Below are 21,883 nucleotides of genomic sequence, written 5' to 3' on the forward strand. Positions count from 1 at the left end.
ATTTCTTCCCAACCTGCAGACTGAAAGAAATAATAAAGCGTTTACCACCCAAGGTAATTTTAGGATAAAAATTTCAGGTTATCACCTTCTCCAAAAGGCCAGAAAGTGATAAATGAGATGACACTGAAGAACAATAAATTGAAAGACAAATGGTGAGGAGAGAGAAACCTGAGGAAATAAAAGAGCCGGCGCAAGCTAAAATTAAAACTCTTTTTTTTTGTTTAATAGGCAAGTTTTAAATACGATTTAACTTCCCTGAACAATCAGAAAAGACTCCCACGTGCTGGGCTCAACGCTTCACCCATCCCCTGCTTGGCCAACATCAGAGCTGGTTGCTCTCAGAGTCAGTGACTGTCCGCTCCCCGAACGTGCCTCCACGAGTAGTTAGCTGCCATAGGAATATCTACAGTTACAAGGCTGATGGAGAAAACCATGACGCTTTTGCAATGTGTCCCAGGACGCGTTAAATGTCTCTTGACACATCCCAGTGGTCAGAAACTCCAAGAACATCAGAGCAGCAAAGGATGCTCAGAAGAAGGTGGATGTGGTAAGTAAAGGATCAGTGCTGGGATGCTGTTTAGCAAACAGCCATTCTGCTTCCCTTCCTTGAAATGTCCTCGTACGCCAGTTCTCCTGACAGCAGTCTTTTGGGAGCTATCTCCTGCTGACAGATGTTATACCAGCCATTGGAGGGACTGGGCTGAAGCAAGGAGGAGCTGGGAGAAGCACCCTCCCCGTTTTCCTCAGCTGTGCTCTCATTTTGCTGGGCACAATCCTTTTGTCTTCAGAGACGAAACAAGGAGCAACGTTTTTAGGAGACCCTAAGAGGGATCCAAAGCAGTTATCTAACCAGTTGCATGGACACAGCCCACTGCTACTGTCAGTAGGAAATCCAGTCTAAAACCCAGTTTTTGAATGTCTGCACCGCTACAGAACCCTAATTCCTGGATTTCTGAGAAAGAAAAGAAAACCATTTGATGCAGAGGTGACTATTTTTCCCTTCAGTTGATTAAAACTTGAACAAGATCTTCAGTACAAGACAACAGTTGAGAACAGATCCAGTCCTGCTGATCTCCCATGTAAGAAAATTTTTGATGAAGTCTCAGGAGTTGGCAGGGTCTGGCCCAGCCTGCAGCCGTTGCACCCATCACATTCCTCAGTGGCAAATCAGGAAACTCACTGAAAGAGAGACTAGAAAGTCCCCAGCGATGCACGGCAAACAGAGTCAGTACTTCTTGCCTAACACATGCCCTAGGGCAGATACAGATGTAGTCCAGAATATTTATTTCTGAGGCTTTCCTTCTTCAATCCAAAGAACTTAAGGAGGAAACTGATGAAGGAGAAAGCAACATCTATAGCCTGGTGTTGGTCAGTAGGTTTTTCTGAGCACACGGTGGTCAGCAGGATTATCTGATCCAAGTTTGCTCTCACCATATGGTAAGTGCTTGAGGTGGGAGTTATCTGGCCATAAGCACTGCCTTCAGATTTAGGGCTAGAAATGGCATTTCTTTTTGAAGAGGTCTCCACTGAGTGGGCTTTGGCATCACAGCACTGTAACAGAGCTGTGTACAATTTCCAAGGTGGGTTCCCTGAGGCCAGGGAACAGGAGTCTGTTTATGGTTTGAGAACAGAAGTCTGCCGAAGTCAGTGGTTTCCTATGAAATCGGGCTAAATCTCAGCACGAACCATCCAATTCACTTTCTGCGGGAGGGATTTGCTTGCACCTTAAAGTCAGAGCAAAATTCAGACTTGGTCCCAGTTCGGTTCTTGGTTTTGGGAGAATTTTACACCAATGTGATGCCGCCAACCTCTGCTGAGTTATAGCAAATTCAGGCTCAACATGTGGGACTAATGGGGTCATATATCCCAGCAAAGCAAATGGAAAATACTTCTACCATAAATACAGCTGAGGCAAACCCAAGGTGTCCGACCCATTTCTTCACCCTCCCTGGTGCTTACTCTGCTTGGCATGAAGCAAGCCCCTAGTTTCACTGGCCAGGGTGGCACTGGGACAATCTGGGGGTTTTATATAGACTGCGTGGGCTGGATCCTCAGCTGCTCTAAAGCACCGTGGCGTACGCAGACTGAAAACATTGATGGTTTTTATTCCCACCTAGCAACCAGATTCATGAAGGTGCAAATGAAACCAGCATTCACTCAACAGTCTCATCATTAAATCTGAATAGCCTTTTTTTTTTCACCCCATGGGGCTCAAAGGCAGGCCTTTAAAGTGACTTGGATTTAAGAAGATGGGCTTGACTATGAAAGCTTTCATGCATGTTCCTTTACAAGAATGCAGTACTGTACAGACCCCATCACAGAGACATTCAGCTTATTGTGCACAGACAGCGCAGCTCAGGACGCATTACTGCGCACTAGGTCTTGTTGCACCCCTGTCAGTTCGCTGCAGCTTTGTCTGATACCGTACAGAGACCGTGGGTTGAGTCCTCTTTCATATATAAATCTCTCAGGAATAACAAACAGCGTACGACTGGTATAGCACTTTTTCCTTTTGTAAGACTGGAGAGGCGGGAGGAAAAAAGCCCATTGATCACTAAGATCAAATTTGCAGTAAACCCCAGGTAATGCTACAAATGATCACTTACATTTCAATATGAAAGAAGTGCGTCAGAGTTGGCTAAAAGAAAAGTTCATGTCCAGAAAGTGGCCTAGACAAACCACCATCATCCAGAAATGTCCGATCCTTCTCCTTGGGAATGCGTCTGCCATCGGTACCTTTGTTTTAACGAATGACAAACCATCTGGTCCGTGCCGGCCTTGCACCACTGCGTAACGGGTTGGCGAGGCTCACGAGGAGAGATGCTAGCAGTCTTTTGGTGTGCTTTACAAGTACAGAAAAGTCAGTTCAATTTGTTGCTAGTTTTTTGTTGTGGGTTTGTTTTTTTTTTTCTTCCCTACAGATTCATTTCCAGTGCTTCCAATTCCACGTGTTCTTGGAAAAGAAAACGGATAGGGGAAAAAAAACCCTCGAACAAGTTGAAATGTTAAAAAAGAGATGGAACAAGAAGGAGAACAGAAAGAAATGGAGAAGTGCAGTCAGTTGGCGTATTGTGCATAGAAAGCAACTTTTACTCGCTCGATCTGGTGACACAATTTGATGGCTGGACCAAGCTTCAGCTCCATGCATTCTTGCACCGTAGGCAGTGTCAGCAACAGAAGGGCTTGGCCATCGATGTCCTGGGGAAGAAAAAGAGAGGGAAAATGGTTTTCTTTGTGGACTCTGGAGGGCAGAAAGGATAACCAGGTCTGGAGAAGCAAGAAGGGAAGTTTGCCCTAAAAATTAAAGGTGGTTTTGTCCTCTGCCCTTTTCTCCCACTTTGATGCTGCCCATCTCCTTTCTCTGGGATACCTGATGCTTTTTCAGAAGTTGTCTAGTGTGTCTTTGTAGGCTCTCACCTCGCCCCCAGTTTGGGAAAAGCCTTCCCAGCTGCTGAAATGCTGGATCACCTTCTACAGAAACTCTGCAGGGTCCACGGAGATGTGATTAGTCCCATTTTATGACTGAGGAACTGAGGCAAGGGGGAGGCTGCAGAGAGCACACCAGGAGACGCAGAAGGGAGCTGAATGGAGAAACTGAAGCCAGTCCCACTGCCAAGTCAGACCCTTCCCCTACCTCTTTTGGCCCATGATTTGCTCAGCACAGGTTTCTGTCTGCCTTGCTCCATGCCGTGTCCCCTGGTCCACCCAGGACCTGCCTTATTCCACTTCAGCTGCTGAACAACCAAGACAGAGGGGTCTGGACCACCTGGAGCCCTTGCAATCTCTAATGTCCCAGAGTCACAGAATGGTGCAGGCTGGAAGGGACCTCTGGAGGTCACATCCTTCCCTCAGGCATATTTATGCACCAAACCCCGTGAACTAGCACCCCAGACAAAAGCCATTTTATTAGGGATTTCTGTTGGCTTTATGATCCTCCTCTTAATTAAGAGCTCAAGTCCTCTTTATTCTTTAATGGACTGAGAAGCAGACGAGCAGGCTACAAAACTGCTTTTTACCCCTTAGGGAGGATCAGAGTCTAAGTGCAGAAAAAGCACTGTAACTCACAGGCAACATAAACTCCCCAGGATGGCCCTGATTAGGTAGTACTGAACACAAGGATGATTTGGACACCTTAAGCACCACTTTGATCAGGATTGTCCACGGCTCAGGTTCTTCCTCCACTGAAACTTGATGGCATGGCCCATTGCACCAGAGCTTCCTTGCAAATCACAAGGAAAAGCTCCGGTCATCTGTGTTTGATTAAAGCCCCCATAAAACTCTTTGGCAAAGGAGAGACGGGGTTGGCTTTCGCATCCTGGCGTTATTCCAGGCTGATTAACAAATGGTCGGAGCACGCTGCGACACAGCGACTACAGCATCTTGCTATGGAGTGTTTCAGCCCTGCTCTAGACTTGCACTTCAACTTCTCCCAGTCAAAGCAGCTGTACTCGGCTACAGAGTTATTCATGGTGAAGAATCAGAGTTCAATGTGCAGTTGGCCATACCACTGACTGCCACTGGCTATGGCCTAATTAACCACACTTAATTCTTTCTAACTATGATTTCTTAGTGCTGCCCTTTACTTTCAGCAGTGGCTGTTACTCATTAGCCAAGGAATGGCTGTTTCTATATAAATTTTACATGTTCACACTGACTCGAGATGACGAGCATTGGCTTCTGCTCCTGCAAACCTATCTGCTTAATGGGAGATGCTTGGCATCTCCTAAAATTAGGTCATCCAAGGGCCTGACTGCCAGATCTTCAGCGGGATGAAGATGGGAAGTAGGTGTCTACATACTTGGAGCACCTAGGTGTTGGGGCCGAAATTCAGGCAGCCAGTTTTGGGTTCAAGCAGCAGTTTTCTGCTTCCCAGGCTGATTATTTTAAAACAGGGTGGAACCCATGTGGCCAGGAGAGACAATAGGTACTAAATAACCACTATCTGGTTATTTAGTGGTAAACCACTATTATTCAGTGGTACACTGAGGTGCCTGTGTGACACCAGGATGGTGCTGTGGACCTTGGCATGAACAAGAAAGGTCTAAACCTCCTGCTTTTCACAAGCACTCGGGCTGGGGTGTTTCTGGTCTCTCTGAGGATCTGGCAAGGCTCCGACTCAAGTTTCCAAGGGTTTCCATGCCTTGTCAAAATTTGTGCTATAGCTTGGCCTGAGGGGATCTAAAATCTGATCATAATCTCTTTGCCAAAGCCCAGGGCCCAGCTAGCAAGGTGGTATGTGCTGCTCTTTCTTTTGTGATGCGAATAAGTACCACAGACACAAAGAGAAGAGTTACATGAAGACCTCTACCTGCTCCTGAAATATTTTGGCAAGCGGTGCACAGTCGGTCAGTTTAATAAACCTCACGACATCAGTCACGGTCCACTCCAACGGATTACTGTCCAGGATGAGCTTCTCTTCCTCTTCTTGCTTAATTTCCTACAAAAAAAAGAAAGCTCTCATAAAGAAAACTACCTTGTGTGGAGAACCAGGGCAGGGATGCCCTCGTCAGATGAGGAAGGCTTGGCACTGAAGGTTAATTTAGGAAGAATATTGCTATTAATTGGGAGTGAAAGCCTACGGGCAAACTCACTTCCTTAACTTGCGTGCACTTCTCCGCCTCGCCGTAGGAGTGCGGCTGCGGTCTCCGGCTCCGTCGGGCTCTTTCCGTGGGAGGAGGTCTGTCCGACTCGGTGCTGCTCCGCAAGGTGACCGCTCGCCGGGGCCTGGCGGAGGGGACCTCGGCAGAGGAGGTATCCGTCTGGTCATCACGGAGCTCTGAGCTGGTTTCCTCGCTTCCCGTCTCGTCCTCCATCACGTCTGGCTCATCATCTTCGCTCTCCTGCACAAGGACCATCGGAGAAACAGCATCCGGGCTCGGAGATTAATACAGCAGCAAATTGAAAGGCACTGGGTCAAACTGCATGCCCGTGCCCATGCCGGTTCAGGGTAACATTTATTTTAACTGAATTATCTCATTTTCATTACAGTACTAAGTAGATTAGCCCTCAATTTAGATTTGTTACAAAATGTAGAAGAAAAAAATACACGGTGGACAAATCCTTTTTCTGTTTCTTACAAAAGGTCAACGGCAATAAGTCATCTGGCATGAAATGTTCCTCTGTTGGGCTTGCACCTCAGACCTTGTGGCACTGCAGATGTGCATGAGAAGGGGCAATGGAAAATACTAAAAGGGTAAAATGAACCTCAGGTAGCTTGAGATGAAACAAAATCAGAAGTAGGTTTGAATTTAAACCTTCACCTTGCTTCAAGTTGTCATGGGTGTCACCGGTATTGAAAGGAAGGAAATTTTGGTGCCTTTTAAAAATATCTAGATGTACAAGTGCATACCTGCACTTGATTTCTTAGCTGGCATTTCTGTAAAACCCAGGACAGACGATTTCACCCAGATTTCCCTGCTTTCAGCCAAACACCTAACTGCTGAAGGTGAAGCACAGATTTCCATTTAAAGGATATTATACCAGATTCTTGTTATTTCTGTCACACAGAGCTTGCAAGCACACACCAACTGAAGGAAACTGTGTATTTTGAACTTTACATATACGTAAGCGGCCCAAATGGCTTCGACAGCTTAGCTCTGATCAAAGTGTGAGCATGCATCCAAGCCATATGCTCAGGTCCTAAGTGAAAGAGCGATTTTAGATGAAATTAGTTATATTGGCTGAAAGGTCAAAAAACTTGGCTAATGGTCGATTTAGGCTTAACGTGAGTTTATTTCAGTTTAAATTCCTTTGAAGTGGGTATAATCTAAGGAAATGAAGCAGAACTACACCTAAATGAGGACCAAGTCGTGAAGAGGCAAGCAATCAACTGAAAGCTGCCTAAAACATCCCCCTCCAGCTGAAGTAGAGGGAATTTAAGTAAATTGGTTTTATTTCACATTGCACAAAGCAGCAATCACTGCTGAGGAAGGGAAACCACACATGAACTTTGTCATTACTATCATGGGAAAACCACCCAGGAACGGTCCACACAGAACTAAGTCTGCTCCAGGTTATATTTGGACACGAATCATGGCTGAAGCTGGGATCTCGTCATATCACACAGCATACTGGAAAGATTGAGGCCTCAAATACCATATATTTGGGGCACACACCATCTGCTTGTTTTCTAAAGCTTCTAGCACTTCTACTGTTTGATGTTGTAAACCAAAAATATTACAAATGGTTAATGAAAAAATAAAAGCCCTTGAAACCATAATAGCCTGAAAGTTATTATTTATTATAGTATTTAGAGATCTTAGAAATGGATCACAGTCCTCCTTGACTCTGCTAGGTGCTGCAAAAAGCATCTAAGAGGCTCATCTGCCTGCCTACAGGCTTATAGGGAAGCAAAAGTAAACAAATATATAATATTAGACAGCTTGTTAGCTAGTGAACATTACGAAGGTGGAAGCAAAACTCTATTTGCTAACTCTAGAATGGATAAGGGTAAAAGCCCCCAGAGTGTCCCAATAAAACCAGTCTGATCTCAGAAGAACAGAGTAGCAAGGAGGGATTCAAAACGGAAGATGGAAGTGTTGGGGTTTGCTGAGAAGTCCCTCAAAAGGAAGATGCAGATGGGGGGATAAAAAAGCGCCAGGGGACTTAATGATTTATCCCAGTGCCACACATACCTCTGCAGAGCCTGCAGCATTCAAATCAACAGCTGACGACCTCCTTTTCTTCTGTACAAAGATGGATTTCCGCCTTTTTCGGCGTCTGGCTGGCTTGACATGTCCACTTTTCATGTTGTTATTTTCCCCAATTGGCGGTTTAATTATTTTTTTCCTTTTCCCATAATAATAAGCTGGAGGAATGAAGCAAAATACCCATTAAAAACTTTAACCACCAAGAGAAGAAAACTTTGGCTTGCTTCTTGCTGCTGATTCAGTACTGCACTCTAGGTGCACTTTTACAAGGAACTTTAGAATACCTTGATTTGGAAAAAATGTCCAGTGTAAATATAAGATGTCATCTTGGACTAGCACAGAGTGTTACAGCTCTTACGTATACACGTTTATTGGTGATGAGTGAGGAGTTCAGAATTTAACCCTACAATATGTACTTAGGCAAAGCTTCCACTAAGCCAAGCAGTGATTTGGAAGGAGAGAGGCCAGCATGTTTCAGATTTGATCTAATGCCTTTCTGCACCAGTTAACAGTCTTAGATACACTTTCAGTTGCTAATGTTTTCAGCAGAGAGTGGAGAGGGCCAGCTATCCTGAATTATGTATGTTTGTTCAATGCACGAAGGAATGGGGTTTTATTACCTTCGAATACTTCTTGGCGCAAGCTGAAATTAAGGATGTGGGAGTCCTCTGACCTTACATTAGGGGCTTGGGTCAGGTGCCTTTTGACATGCTCTACAGCATCCCCCGGGGCTGACAGATATTCTGCCCTTCACCAGGTAGGGTATCCCGGGACATCTAAAATGGCACTTGGCACCCACGTCAAAGTCTGTAACTGAACTGAGCTTTTCATCAAACCAATGGAGTTTTGAGGAGCAATTCATCCAGCCACATCCAACCATCAACCACATCCAACCATCAGCTGGAGCTCCCCTAGCTGTACTCCTCCAGCTCTCCATTTGCTACCAATGGGAGCTAGGAGTCTAGCTCAGGTGTAGACTTCTACCGAACCCCGTATTCAGTGATCTGAGTATCTCCCTGAGCCCATTTCTCCTTCTACTCTGGTACCAAACAGAAGCTAATTAGCGTAAATCAATCATATTGGTTTCTTGCAACCTTTGTGGAAGAAGGACAGCACTCACTTCCACTTTCTTGAGCTGTGTACAGCCAATCATATCAGTAACATTGGCAACAAAAAGTGTTGAACACATGCCTAACTTCAGCCTTCTTGAATAGGTAGGAACATGTTTAAATATTAAACACCCTGAGCAGAGAGAGTCAATGCTACCAAACTCCTTCCAGCACCTTGGCACCGTGATACTGGTCTGTGCTGGTGCGTACGCCAGAAACTCTTCACTGAGTAGGACAGGATTCATCTCACCTAACGAAGGTGTCTCAGATGCAGCAGTTTAAATCTCAGCTGGCCGCTGCGGATTCCTTTTATGTGCTCCTTATATTAACTTTACATATGAAGAAAAGTCAAGACTTCCAAAGAGTAATGACTTTCAGATATATTAGGATGGAGTGAGATCGTCAGTTTTCTGGAGATGCCTATTTCTCTGTACAGAATACTAAGGGAGCCTATGGTGGTCTGGTCAGGATTAAAGAACTGCTCTTAGATGAGATGAATCCCACTCAATATTAATGCATTACACAACTCCTGTTCTTCATCACTAGCTCATGCACAGTCTCCCACTGCTCTGATTCCCAGCTAGCAACAAGAAGCATTTTGGCCAATACTCACTGTACTTGGTTTTAGTATGAATGGAGCAGTTCTCCGGGCAGACTTCGGCCACCAGAACAGGACTGAACAAGTTGGGGCAGCACTCCAACTTTGCACAGACTCTTCTGCAGAAATCTGCTACCTGATCCGACGTTCGCACAATCTTAACAGTCGCCCTGTATGTCTTCCCTCTGTATCTACAAAAGAGTACAAGAAGACCCCATGTCACCAATCAAGCGATGTCCTTTGATGCTACAGACCAGACTCTCATCTGCTGGGGAGATATCCTCCCTAACGACTTTTGGAAGAGTGTCTCTCTTGGGAAGGCAGGCAGAACAGGTCTACTTGTTTTAGCGGCTCCTTTTCAGACGGACTTGAGGAAGGAAAGGCAGAGTGAAATGCTCCTGGAAGCTGAGGTGTGGACATGATTTGGGGAGGAATGCATGTGCAGACTGGATATATCTGTAGATACGGCAAGAGACGGAAAAAAATCACAGTAGGCTCGGTGAGGATACTATACAGGACAGCATGCCTATACTATGAACTGATGCAAAGTTTTGGGGAGAGGGATGTAGTCTCTCCTCATATATTGATCTGCGATGAGAAGCTTATATGCTTTGCAGAGCTTTCTGGTCACCACCCTGTATGTGGGCTGCACTGGAGACTGTCTCTATAAGCCCCCAATACACCTTTGGTCTTCTCCACTGCCATCTTTCTCGAAGCAGCTCTCACATCACGTTCCAGCTCACAAGAAGCCCACAGTTTCATTGTGCCAACTGTGGTTGTATGTGGGTGAAACTGGATTGTCTGCCATACGGAGACCAGATGACTTCACCACTATGAGATATGGGCAGTACAAGACCTGAGGAACTAATCAGAAGTCTCTTGAGTCGTTTAACGGGGCTGCGGGAACAGGCCCTAAAAACAGTGATTCCTATAGGGAATGCTTAGAGCAGATGCAATGAAAGGTTTGTCTTAAATTTGTTATCCATGTGCTACTAAAACATTTATTTTGATGTTTTATATGAAGTGTTTCTGAGTGATAAATGGCTAAGAAAGATACAGTTACATCCCTGCTGTAATACATTGTAGATGTGAACTCTGAAAAACCAATTATCCCCATAATTTATTAAACAGCAGCACCAAGCTATTGTAAACAGTGAGATAAGGTTTTTAAAACATCTCTTACACGTCCTGAGGAATGCAACACAAGAGACAATCATGCAAGCGCCTGGTGCTAAGGCATTATAAATGTGCTTAGAGAAGAGAAAAGTAACACACGCAAAAGAAAAAGAAGGAGAGACAGTGAAAGGAAGATTACTGGATGGGAGGCAATGAAAGACAAATATACAGGCATCAGGAAAAATGAGACAAAGCATTTGTGAGTGCATTAAGACCCACAGTACCCTAGCAGGGAACCAGCTGCTGATAGATATGGAAGAAAAAGAGGAGGAGAAGGTGAAACAAAGGAGATGCGGCCGGAGGGTTAAAATACACAGCATGCGCCCGGACCCTATTCCCTCTCTGAAGGTTTTACTGAGTTGCACAAAGCAACTGAGAAACCACCTTTTGCTGCTCTCCCTCCCAAAAGCTCTTTCCGGAAACACTGGGGTATGGGAAAGGATTTGGAACTGTGGTACATGAAGTGTTACAGAGGAGTACCCAAATGAAACTTGGGCCTGAGAACAGCCCATTCCAACCACTCTCATGTCACAAAAGACTTGATCCAAACTATCACCTCAACACAAAACTCTTCCAGAACCTCAATGAGCAAGGCACCACGCTCTGATACTCCATTTGGTGCCTGACCAAGAACCCCAAGTCATGGAGACAATCCTGGATTCATTCATCCTCCTGAATGAATGAATGAATGGACTTAATTAGCCAACTCTTCATGCACCCCGACAGACCTGGACAGATGACGTAAAACAGAAAAAGTGTTCCTTCCAGATACAGAGCACTGTTACCCCAGCTTCCCTATGGAATAGCTGCACAGGCAGGCTGGCTAAAGGGGGTTTGGCAATATTTAATATCAAAAGAACAAATTCCACAGGCATTTAAATGTATCTGCTTATAAACGTTTTATATGTCTTTTCAATGTGTTTGAAAAGGCTCCTGCCCTTATTACTTCTCCAGGAGCCATTAAGTTTAATGATGGCCTAGATCATTAGGTCAGTAAGTCTGACTCCTGTGACAGGCTGCAGAATTTGTGTTACCTTCACCTGAACCCCAACAACTTTGGTTGGACTAAAGCATCACTTCCAGAAAAGCACCAGCCTCCCCTCAAGGGTCTCCACACTGGAAGAATCCTGGCAGCAGGAGCACCTGTACCTATACCTCATGAGCCTATGCCTCATTTTACGTCTGGATGTGTCTGGATTTAGCTTACGTTTCTTTGTCCTTGTTCTGACTTTCACCGCTAGGATGAAAAGACTGCATCTGGTTTTGTTTCCCTGCAAAAGCACTGTAATCAAATTGCCTCTTGATCTTCTTTCTTATAAGCTAAGAAAGCTGCCTGATGGGTATTATTCAAGGATGGCTGACTTCTTCTAACTGTGTGCTTCCTATTGTGTTTGGCTGCCCAGAAAGGACCCATTGTACTGAAGTGCCTGGTGAAAGAAAAAGATGAAACCAGGAAAATGAGCAACTGACTGATTTCACAGTCTGGTTTGAATGCAACACACATAGTAATTAACAGAACGGATGGCAAAATGGAGATCAACATGACTGCAGCAATCAGTCTCAATAACCCAAGGTGTTAGTACTGGCTGCAGTAATATTTTTTACATGATTTTGGCTTTGGCAGCACCTCTTTCAACTATAAACCAGGTTCTACTAATATTTTCCATATTCCTCACACACTAAAGATTTTTAACACAAACACCACCAAATGTAATCTGAGCTGTTCTAGGACAGTCATGTGGGAAGAGCTCCTTTGGATATAATCAGAAAACTCTTTTCCGTTAGCACCGCTCAAAAAATCACCAACTACTGATATTCCTATTGATGTTTTCATACTAGGACTTCTATCTTCCCAACCACTTTTAAGCAGTAAGTAACCTGCGTGCACAGCATGGCAGCACTGGAGACTTTGAAAACAGCCGTGTCAAGCATAACGTTTTCAGTTTTCTTAGAAATCACTGTTCTTTTAAAAAAGATTTTTCAGCTAAAGCCAAAGAAATCTTCCTTTCCTTTCCCCCCTTCTCTGCCCTCAGATCCCCAAAACTGGAGAAACCCTTATGGCTGAAACTATTGCCATGAAAAATATCCTTAGGATCTTTGGAGATCCATGAGCAACAATATTAAGCTAATAGCACTTTGCTGGCAATATCGTTCTTCTGTTGAAGCTTCCTTTGGTGGTAAAATAGATCAGAGGTTCATGAGAACAAAAGGTCTTCTAGGAGCTCCAGCTAGGGACCATTGTGTGATGACGTGCAAAGCCTCACGCTGAAGCCACTTCAAACAGCAAGAGCATCGAGAGACTACCCTCATTTTCAAAGGTCTCATCCACAGTTCTGACAATCATTGAGAATATTTTGAACAATTCGGTGGCTAAAAGCCTAAATTTCCTTTCGGGGGACCAAAAACTCCTATCTGTTCTTTTGCAAGAAATTTCCAATTTGGCTTACTAGCTTAAAGTCTGGCAAACGCGGGAAACCTCCAGGAAACACTAGCTACCCACAGCATACAACCAAGCTACCTACAGTACACAACTAAAGACTCTCTGCATTCGATCTACCAGAAACCAGAAATTGTCTAACATTCACTTCATTATGTTTGAATCAGACCCTGCCTGTATGGGCCATTGCAACTGCCAATGACAGAAAACCCTAAAGTTTTCATCAAAGCCCTGATACCCCTGAAGCTACTCAGTGTATCTTGAATACCAAGGATTTTGCAAATAATCTAAGTCTAGGTAAAATCAATAAAAATGTTGTAGTTGTCTTCTTCCAAAGCTATTTAATCATCCAGTGATATTTTGTACTCTTGAAGACAGGATTCAGAAAGGGCCCTGGAATTGTTCTGGATTTAAGGACGTCTCGTTAAGTCTCCTCCTGATTATGGAAAGAAAGGGTTTAAGTCATTCCACTGGTGTTAGTGACTTCTATCTCAAATATTTGGCACACAAAGCCACCTGATCACACTAGTTCACCCTTTCAGTGCCTCAAGAAGTATTGCAGCAGAGCTGATGTGGAAGACAAATCAGATTATATGAGCTGTAGCTTTGTACCGACCTTTGAGGAGCACCGTTAATAACTGGCTGCCGCTTGGACTTCGTATCATTGATCACAACCCTTTGGATTCAATTGACCAGCCAACTTCCCAATCATCACGCACACACCCAATCCACATCTCCACAGCTTGGTTATAAGGACGCTATGGGAGACTGTGTTGAAAGCCTTGCTAAAATCAACGTAAATAACTTCCACTGCTTTTCCCTTAACCATTAAACCAGTTACCTCATCACATCAGGCACAACTCGCCCTTCGTAAATCCATGCTGGTTCTTCCCAGTCACCTATTGGTCCTGCAGGTTCTTGGAAATGGCTTCCAGGAGGATTTGCCTAATAACCTTCCCAGGAACATCAGGCTGACAGCCTGTAGTTACTCAAGATTCTCCTTCTTGCCCTTCCTGAGGAAGGGTGTGATGTTTGCCTTTTCCCAGACATCAGGAAACTTCCCTGATCATCATCAACTTTCAAACATGACAGAGAGCAGCCTTGCAATGACATTGGCCAGCTCCCTCAAGCAGAGCTGGCTGCATCCCATCTGGTTCCATGCACTTGTGCACATCGAGTTTGCTTATAGTGTCTCTAGCTCCCTTTCCATCTACTGTGGGCAACACTTCACTCCCTCAAACAGTAACAGGGACCTGGGAGGCCTGAGAAGCAACCCTTGCTCGCAAAGGCTGAGGCAAAGAAGACTTCGAACACCTCAGCATCATCTATCAAAAGTGAAAGGCAGTCTTCTAAAGCATCCACAGTGAAAAGACTTTCTTTGAAATGCAGCCTCATAAATAAGCAATGGTGTCTGTGATGGGAGGTTAATATTCCTAGAGTTCAGCTACTGGATTTGGGCAGCTCCCAAAATTTCATTTAATGAAGGAGTCCAGGAATACTCATCTTTCTTATTTTGATTAACTTGGCTTCATACAAGACCCAGGAGATAACCCTCTGCACACGCTGGTACTGTTTATGTCCAAAGTCCTGCAAAAATAGGTAAGTCCAAACAGCCCCACTTACAGCCCTTAGAAATGAAAGCCCTTAAAAAGCGTAAAGTCCCTCAAGGATTTTATGTAAAATTGGGAAGCCAAATCTAGATGTAGGCACTGAACTTAATGCATCTGTAAGAGTTGGATGCCTACAGCTTCGACTGGCCCTCATGGGAATTCAGAAGATCGGGCCTGACATTTCTAACTCATCATCACCAATAAATCAGGTTTGACTATTTCCACAGAGAGCCAGCAGCGCTGATGGGAAGCGACTGCCATCACGCATTGCAGACACATCTCTTCGGACAACCTGAACTGTTTATCTTCTTTGCAAGGCTAGTGTAATTGATTCTGCGCTGGTCACTCATGACAGCAGAGTAAACTAAATGCAGGTTGCCCTAGGTCTGAGATAACGCTTTCCTGGCAGTGCATGATTTGGCATTTGGGCCAGTGGGAAAAACAGCCTTCTCTTCACCATCCTCCTCCCTCCCCTTTGCTCTACCCTACTGCAGCCGTCACCGCAAACAAACAACGTTGTCAAGATCCAAGGAGTTGTCAGTTTACATCAGAAGGAAGGCGGTGACACAACATGTCACATTACAGCACAGACGCTCCAGCTGGCTGTAGAGCTGTCATCATTAGCTGCAAGACACCATTGGGAGCTGGTGTGGCGGGAAGTTGGTGTAGACAGGCGTTTGCTCGTTACGGGTCTCTGTTTAAGATTCTGGAGCACAGCTGACTGTCATACCTGACGTAACGTGTCACGTGCCATTTGTGCATCCCAGGGTATCTGATTTCACGAGCATATTTTCTTTTCTGCTTCTGCACAACCAAATGCAATCAAAACCCTGGTATGCTTCTTGATGAAGCAGCTCAAGCAAACTCAGGAAGGAAAAAAAGAACGAAGTCCTAGGGTAGCCAAGCAGTCTTAGGGCATGTCAACCCTTTGTCACCCACTCTTAGAAGTACTCAAACTACCCACAGGCAAGCTGGTATGACCAGCCAGCACTGCTCTGTGAACAGAGCTCCAGCCTCAGAAGCCAGATAGCTACAGCAAGAAGGTGCTGTCCAGCCCCATGAGCTCTGTCTCCTCAGGAGCCAGAGGACAATGCCACAATGAATGAGAATACACTTCTATGCTTAGAAGTCACTCCAAAACATGCTGTCCCAGCTCCGAGCCTGTAATGACCCATTCTGTGGCTTGATAAAGTTGAAAGACGCTACTTGACTCGCTGAAGAGCTGAGATTGCTGCCTCCTGGGGTAGCCATCATACAGGAACACGTACACAGCCTGTGACTGGCTGACCAACATAAAATACAAAACCTCCTTGCTGGAAAGCATTGGTATAGAATCATAGAATCATAGAATCATTGAGGTTGGAAAAGACCTCTAAGATCATCGAGTCCAACCATCGACCCAACACCACCATGCCCACTAAACCATGTCCCTAAGCGCCTCATCTACACGTCTTTTAAATACCTCCAGGGATGGGGACTCCACCACTCCCCTGGGCAGCCTGTTCCAATGTTTCACCACTCTTTCAGTAAAGACATTTTTCCTCACATCCAATCTAAACCTCCCCTGCCGCAACTTGAGGCCGTTTCCTCTCGTCCTGTCCCTTGTTACTTGGGAGAAGAGACCAACACCCACCTCGCTACAACCTCCTTTCAGGCAGTTGTAGAGAGCGATGAGGTCTCCCCTCAGCCTCCTTTTCTCCAGGCTAAACAACCCCAGTTCCCTCAGCCGCTCCTCATAAGACTTGTTCTCCAGACCCCTCACCAGCCTCGTTGCCCTTCTCTGGACACGCTCCAGCACCTCAACATCCTTCTTGTAGTGAGGGGCCCAAAACTGAACACAGTATTCGAGGTGCGGCCTCACCAGGGCCGAGTACAGGGGCACGATCACTTCCCTACTCCTGCTGGCCACACTAGTTCTGATACAGGCCAGGATGCCATTGGCCTTCTTGGCCGCCTGGGCACACTGCCGGCTCATGTTCAGCCGGCTGTCGACCAGCACCCCCAGGTCCTTCTCTGCTGGGCAGCTTTCCAGCCACTCTTCCCCAAGCCTGTAGCGCTGCATGGGGTTGTTGTGGCCCAAGTGCAGGACCCGGCACTTGGCCTTGTTGAATCTCCTACAGTTGGCCTGGGCCCATCGATCCAGCTTGTCCAGGTCCCTCTGCAGAGCCTTCCTACCCTCGAGCAGATCAACACTCCCGCCCAACTTGGTGTCATCTGCAAACTTACTGAGGGTGCACTCGATCCCCTCATCCAGATCATTGATAAAGATATTGAACAAGACCAGCTCCAAAGCTGAGCCCTGGGGAACACCGCTCGTGACCAGCCGCCAACTGGATTGAACTCCATTCACCACAACTCTCTGGGCCCGGCCGTCCAGCCAGTTTTTGACCCAGCGCAGAGTACTTTTAGCTGGCAGGCTATGTGGATATACGGTATATCCCAGGAGGCTGGCTGCCCTGCTAAATAGATGAGAGGAGGAAACAGACACAGGAAAGAATGGGTAGAAGCGTCATGGGGGAAGGTAACGGAGATGGAAGTGCTCATTACAGTATGATTAGCACATCAGGCAACAGTGAGGGAGGAGAAGTGGTTGATGTGGTATGGATGAGTGACAATCTCTATCGGCCCATGTACTCATAACTGAGTTGGTCTTCCTGGTGTAAGCACACCTGGAGTCAGCAAGCTGCCTGGGGTCTCAGTGGATTGGATATGGGCTGTAGACATAGCTGATTATCAAGGACAAGACATCCCTGCGCTTGATGGTCAGTTAAACGTTTTCCAGGCTGTCTCCCATTAGAAATAAGGATTGCAGCAGCCTTAAGAACTAGACACTGCTGCTTTTGCACAAGGCGGATCCCCACACTCAAATGAGAAATCCCAACAAAGTCCTATTTTGGATACTGCTAATAGGAAAACGGCCTGTAAGCTCAAGTCTTTGCAGGATAGGACATTAAGATATGGCATTAAAACTTGATTTCACAACTGCTAAGTACCTGTAGGAATGCGTTATCTGATATTTGCTAGTACAAGGTGTGGGAGACTGGAATCAATGAAAACCAGGTCATGGACGATGACTTACTTTTGATGAAAATCTGCATGCGCAAGGATGACTTTTAGATTTCCATCCACAAAATTTCAATTGACAAACTCAAAAACACGACTTTCCACATGGGTGAAAGAAGCAAATTAAAAATAGGATTTTCTAGTAGCTTTTCATTTCTAATTGCAATCCTCCTTTAGAAAAGCATTTTCCGAGTATGCAGAATAAAAGGTTCTCAATTTTCTCCCTCAACCACAGCACACATGAGCTTTCTGAAATATCTGCACGGCCAAAGATCAAATACAATAGCAATCAATAATGCCACATTTAACAGCCAATCATTTCAAATAACCAAGAGAAATTTGCTTTTATTTGAAAAGGAGTAACAGAGTACAGTACAAAGGGTGAGATTCATAGCATTTAAATTCAGTATTCGAAAGTCAAGGTGACCAAGTTAGTCAATGGAGAGAGCTGTCTTCAAAGAACTATTTGTTGACATCCGTTTTGAAGTGGGAAGAATTGCTCTTTGAAGGGACTCTGGAGAGAGCTTAGGTGAGACTCCCCTCTTTCAGAGGGACAATGGCTGTTGAAATACATCCTAAGTGTGGTGTCCATTACATAAAGACATAAATAAGTAAATTTTAAAGTTGGAAGGGGAAATTGAGTATTTTCTAGATACACCATTTTCTTAAGTGTTGTTTAGATGAGAATTGAAGCATATATTCTAGAATGGCCTCAAATCTTGATCTTAATCCCAGATCCCCTACTTAAAAATGTGTCCCTGCTATTTTGTTTGCACTGTTTTTGTGCCATTCATTCTCACCAGGTTTTTCTCCATTGGAGTGACAGGCTCTATATTAAAAGCAGTAATACTCCTACATTTAGAAAGCCAGGAATTGAGTTAATTCAATAATAGCCAAGCTTATAGGAACAGCTTATCATAAAACTCAGGACTTCACTGACTAAACATGGCATTTTTCATCAAAATCTGGATGGCTGCTTGGAGAAAGACAATAGAAATGAACCATTGAGGTGAATATTTCATTTCTTAAGTTGCTATAGAATGAGTCAAATAATTCAATGAAGCAAAACGGTAATTAGAAAAGTAAAACTCTCACAATAGAAAAATTCTTTTGTTCTCTCCCCCCCCCCCAAGTCAGTTCCATTTTTGAAGCCTCACAAATAAAAGACCACACGCTGAAGACTTACTTTGCTTTAAGTGTTTCCTCTTGGAAATTCCACTGAGGGTCTTCCACTAGCTGCAGTTCTCGTAAAACACTCCCTGGCTTGTAAGCTGCATTGATCACCATGCTGAGAACCTATTGAGAGACAAAACCGACAACACTGATAGGTTGCAGTCCTTGACCACATTGAATATGTCCCCAGGTGCTGCATAGGCAGGATCAGCTTACAGGTGCCAATTTAGGTTCAAGGCTGCACTGGGTAAGTGCTAGATGCAATGAGAAGAGGTCCCAGATTGGATCAACGTGCCAAACATACTGCAGATGACACATTGATCTGATATGGCGACTGCATTAAATGCTGCTAGCTAACCCCAAAGATCTCCTGTTAATCAGTATTTTTCTTCGAGATAGACCCTCTCACCCAAAGCAGATTCCACCCCCTGCATTCATACTGGCTCAATTTAATAAAAAATGAAAATACTTCTGATGGCTCAACCAGGTACAAACTCATGTGTACCGTTACACGCTGAACACTAAAGGGGAAATTCATATACTTCAGGTCAGCAATATGCTTAAGCATCTGAGTGCTGCGTGCCTTGACTGTATTAACAGAATTTTAATGACATCTACACAAAAAGAGTTTGCAGGAGGTGTGCCTGAAACCCAGTGTGTGTCCACTCTGTACAACAAAACACATGTGCCAATCCATTTAATGCAAAGTCTCTGAGAATAAAAATGATTCTTACTATTGGCTCAGCGAATCCAAGCTTTAATAGTCTACACTTGGCCTAAGGAGATAAATACAAGAAAAACAAATCTCTGAACAGCACCAGACCATGTGTTGGAACACTCTGCATTGCATGTGCATGAATGACTCCATAGTGAGTCTGATTGGTTTTGATGTAATTTAGCTCTTTACCTAATGCCTGTTCTTCATTCCCTCGGGGCCTGCAAATGATTTCAGTATGATGAGCTTTAAGTTTCCCCAGCACCCGTGAACGTGGTTCATCAGAAATGAAAAACTGACTAGGTCATATTGCAAAGAGCACTATGTTTACATATTGGGGGTTTTTTCCTGTTTTTTTAATCCAGCAGTCTGAGGTTTTTCTAGTATTTTGAAAACCTCATAGGATGAACTATTTTCAGGCAAGGGCTTCACCTAATGCTGCACAGTACCATGTAAAATGGCAGTGGTTTGAGTTGTCTGGCTACGTTATTTACTAGAAGCAAAATCTGATTTATCATTGGGCCCTTGGAAACATTACTCGAGCCGCTCTACAAAAAAAGTGCAATTAGAGACACCTAAAGCAATGCCCAATAACAGCACTAATGTCTTATGCAGTGCTGATCATCTGTACATCTCAAAGCACTCTATGAGGAAGGGCAGGAGCACACTCCCTATCTCACACAAAGGGAAACTACAACACAGATTTACCCACAGCTCTCCAGCTGGTTCCCATCTCATCACACAACCCGCTATACTAGTTACTAAGCCATACTGATTCACAAGAGAACAAAAGAAAGCTTCTGAGTGAGTCCATCCAGTTGCTCATCCACATTTTTTCTTGCTTGCTACTCACCGTACAAACTGATGGGGCACTGGTCTCTGACACAAAGACACCGAGATACGATGCAGGGAAGCCAAAGGTGGGTTTTCAAAAAACATCACGTGCCTGGGTAGCTCCCACGCTCATTCACAACTCACCAGGTGTGTTCCCCTCCTGATCAGCACATCCAGGGAGTTATTTAATGCCTACGCAGGAGCTTGTTGGGAAAGCTCTCCTTCAGCACACTTCTGTACCCACCCTGCTTGCCAGTGGGAAAGCCGGGAGCAGAAAGCAAGCGTCTCTTGCTGACCGATTCCCACAAACAGTGCTGCCCTGCTCCTTTATCAGGACGATAGTGTTTATGAGTTGTCAGAACAGTTAGGAAATGAGCAAGAAAAGAAAGCCTGACCCTGCAAATAACAGTGTGGCCCTGTCTGGGCATTATCCCAGACACCTAATCAACTCCAGCCCTTGCAAAGACACCCACAATACCAGGACTTTTCTCAAAGCTGGCTTGTCATCAGCAGGACTCTGTAAACTTCTAAATTCAGTTTAAAAAAGAGTGCTTTGTAAGAACAATCATTTCCCTTTAAGGGAATAAAAATGTTTATTTAAAAAGCTTTGGCTTTTACTCTTCTCGTATCTCACATAAGTCACTGAGTTTGGCATTATACCCTACAGCAGGAGTCCACCACTATGTTAACGGTGTTATCTTCCAACAACATTACCGCTTCATATTACACACTATTGAACACTAGGGAGAAAAAAGAACACTTTGTTTCTTGTGGAAAAATTAATTCTGATTAAAGCAAAAATAGTGACAAAACCTAAACCAGTTTCCAAATTTCAAGTTTCCAACTTTCTCTGGAGATGGAAAGTCACTTCATCCACAACAGACTGATCAAATTTTGATCTGATTCACTAAATTCCCTTTGGCTGGAGTGTGACCAGTCTGAGATTCTGGTAGTTTATTTTCAGCCCTCTCCATCAGGAATGGTTTGGGTGCCTTGGAGAAGAGGGGTGGATTAGACAACACCAGCCTTTGCTGCTAAAAATCTATGAGGTTTTATTTTGATACTGCTAACCTTTGGATTTTCAGAGTCAAGTAGGCTGGAATCACATCAGTGAGCATGAGCGCACAGCACCACCACAAGACTCTACCCAACCTTATAAGCACCTGACACCTTAGCTATAAAGTTTTCCACGTCACAGATTTTCAAGTGCACAAGGGCCCTTTTCTGAGCATGTCTAGACAGGCCTGATACCACTGGGCAGTTCAGCACCTTTCTTCCCATCAAAGCTTTTTGGTATTCTGTCCTGGTTTCGGCAGGGATAGAGTTAATTTCCTTCCTAGTAGCTGGTACAGTGTTTTGGATTTAGGATGAGAACAAAGTTGATAACGCACCGATGTTTTAGTTGTTGCTAAGCAGTGCTTACACTAGTCAAGGACTTTTCAGCTCCCCATGCTCTACCGACTGAGAAGACTGGAGGGGCACAAGAAGCTGGGAGGGGGCACAGCCAGGACAGCTGACC

At 44.7% G+C, this 21,883-nt stretch overlaps 1 protein-coding gene across 2 annotated transcripts in view; it reads right to left on the reverse strand.

Moving 5' to 3' along the window:
- Positions 1–201: 201 nt before the first annotated feature.
- The window catches only part of SFMBT2 (Scm like with four mbt domains 2), a 120,905-nt gene continuing 99,223 nt past the window's right edge, over positions 202–21,883 (reverse strand). For both annotated transcript variants that reach the window (XM_076349015.1, XM_076349103.1), the window contains 6 exons: positions 18,829–18,938; positions 9,372–9,547; positions 7,635–7,807; positions 5,592–5,840; positions 5,309–5,437; positions 202–3,198 (listed from right to left, as the gene is read on the reverse strand). In XM_076349015.1, coding sequence (XP_076205130.1) covers positions 3,058–3,198; positions 5,309–5,437; positions 5,592–5,840; positions 7,635–7,807; positions 9,372–9,547; positions 18,829–18,938 — 978 coding nt within the window. In that variant the 3' untranslated portion in view covers positions 202–3,057. The remainder of the gene's footprint in view (positions 3,199–5,308; positions 5,438–5,591; positions 5,841–7,634; positions 7,808–9,371; positions 9,548–18,828; positions 18,939–21,883) is intronic.

Source organism: Aptenodytes patagonicus, chromosome 1, assembly GCF_965638725.1.
Source record: "Aptenodytes patagonicus chromosome 1, bAptPat1.pri.cur, whole genome shotgun sequence".
NCBI classification, from domain to species: Eukaryota; Metazoa; Chordata; class Aves; order Sphenisciformes; family Spheniscidae; genus Aptenodytes; species Aptenodytes patagonicus.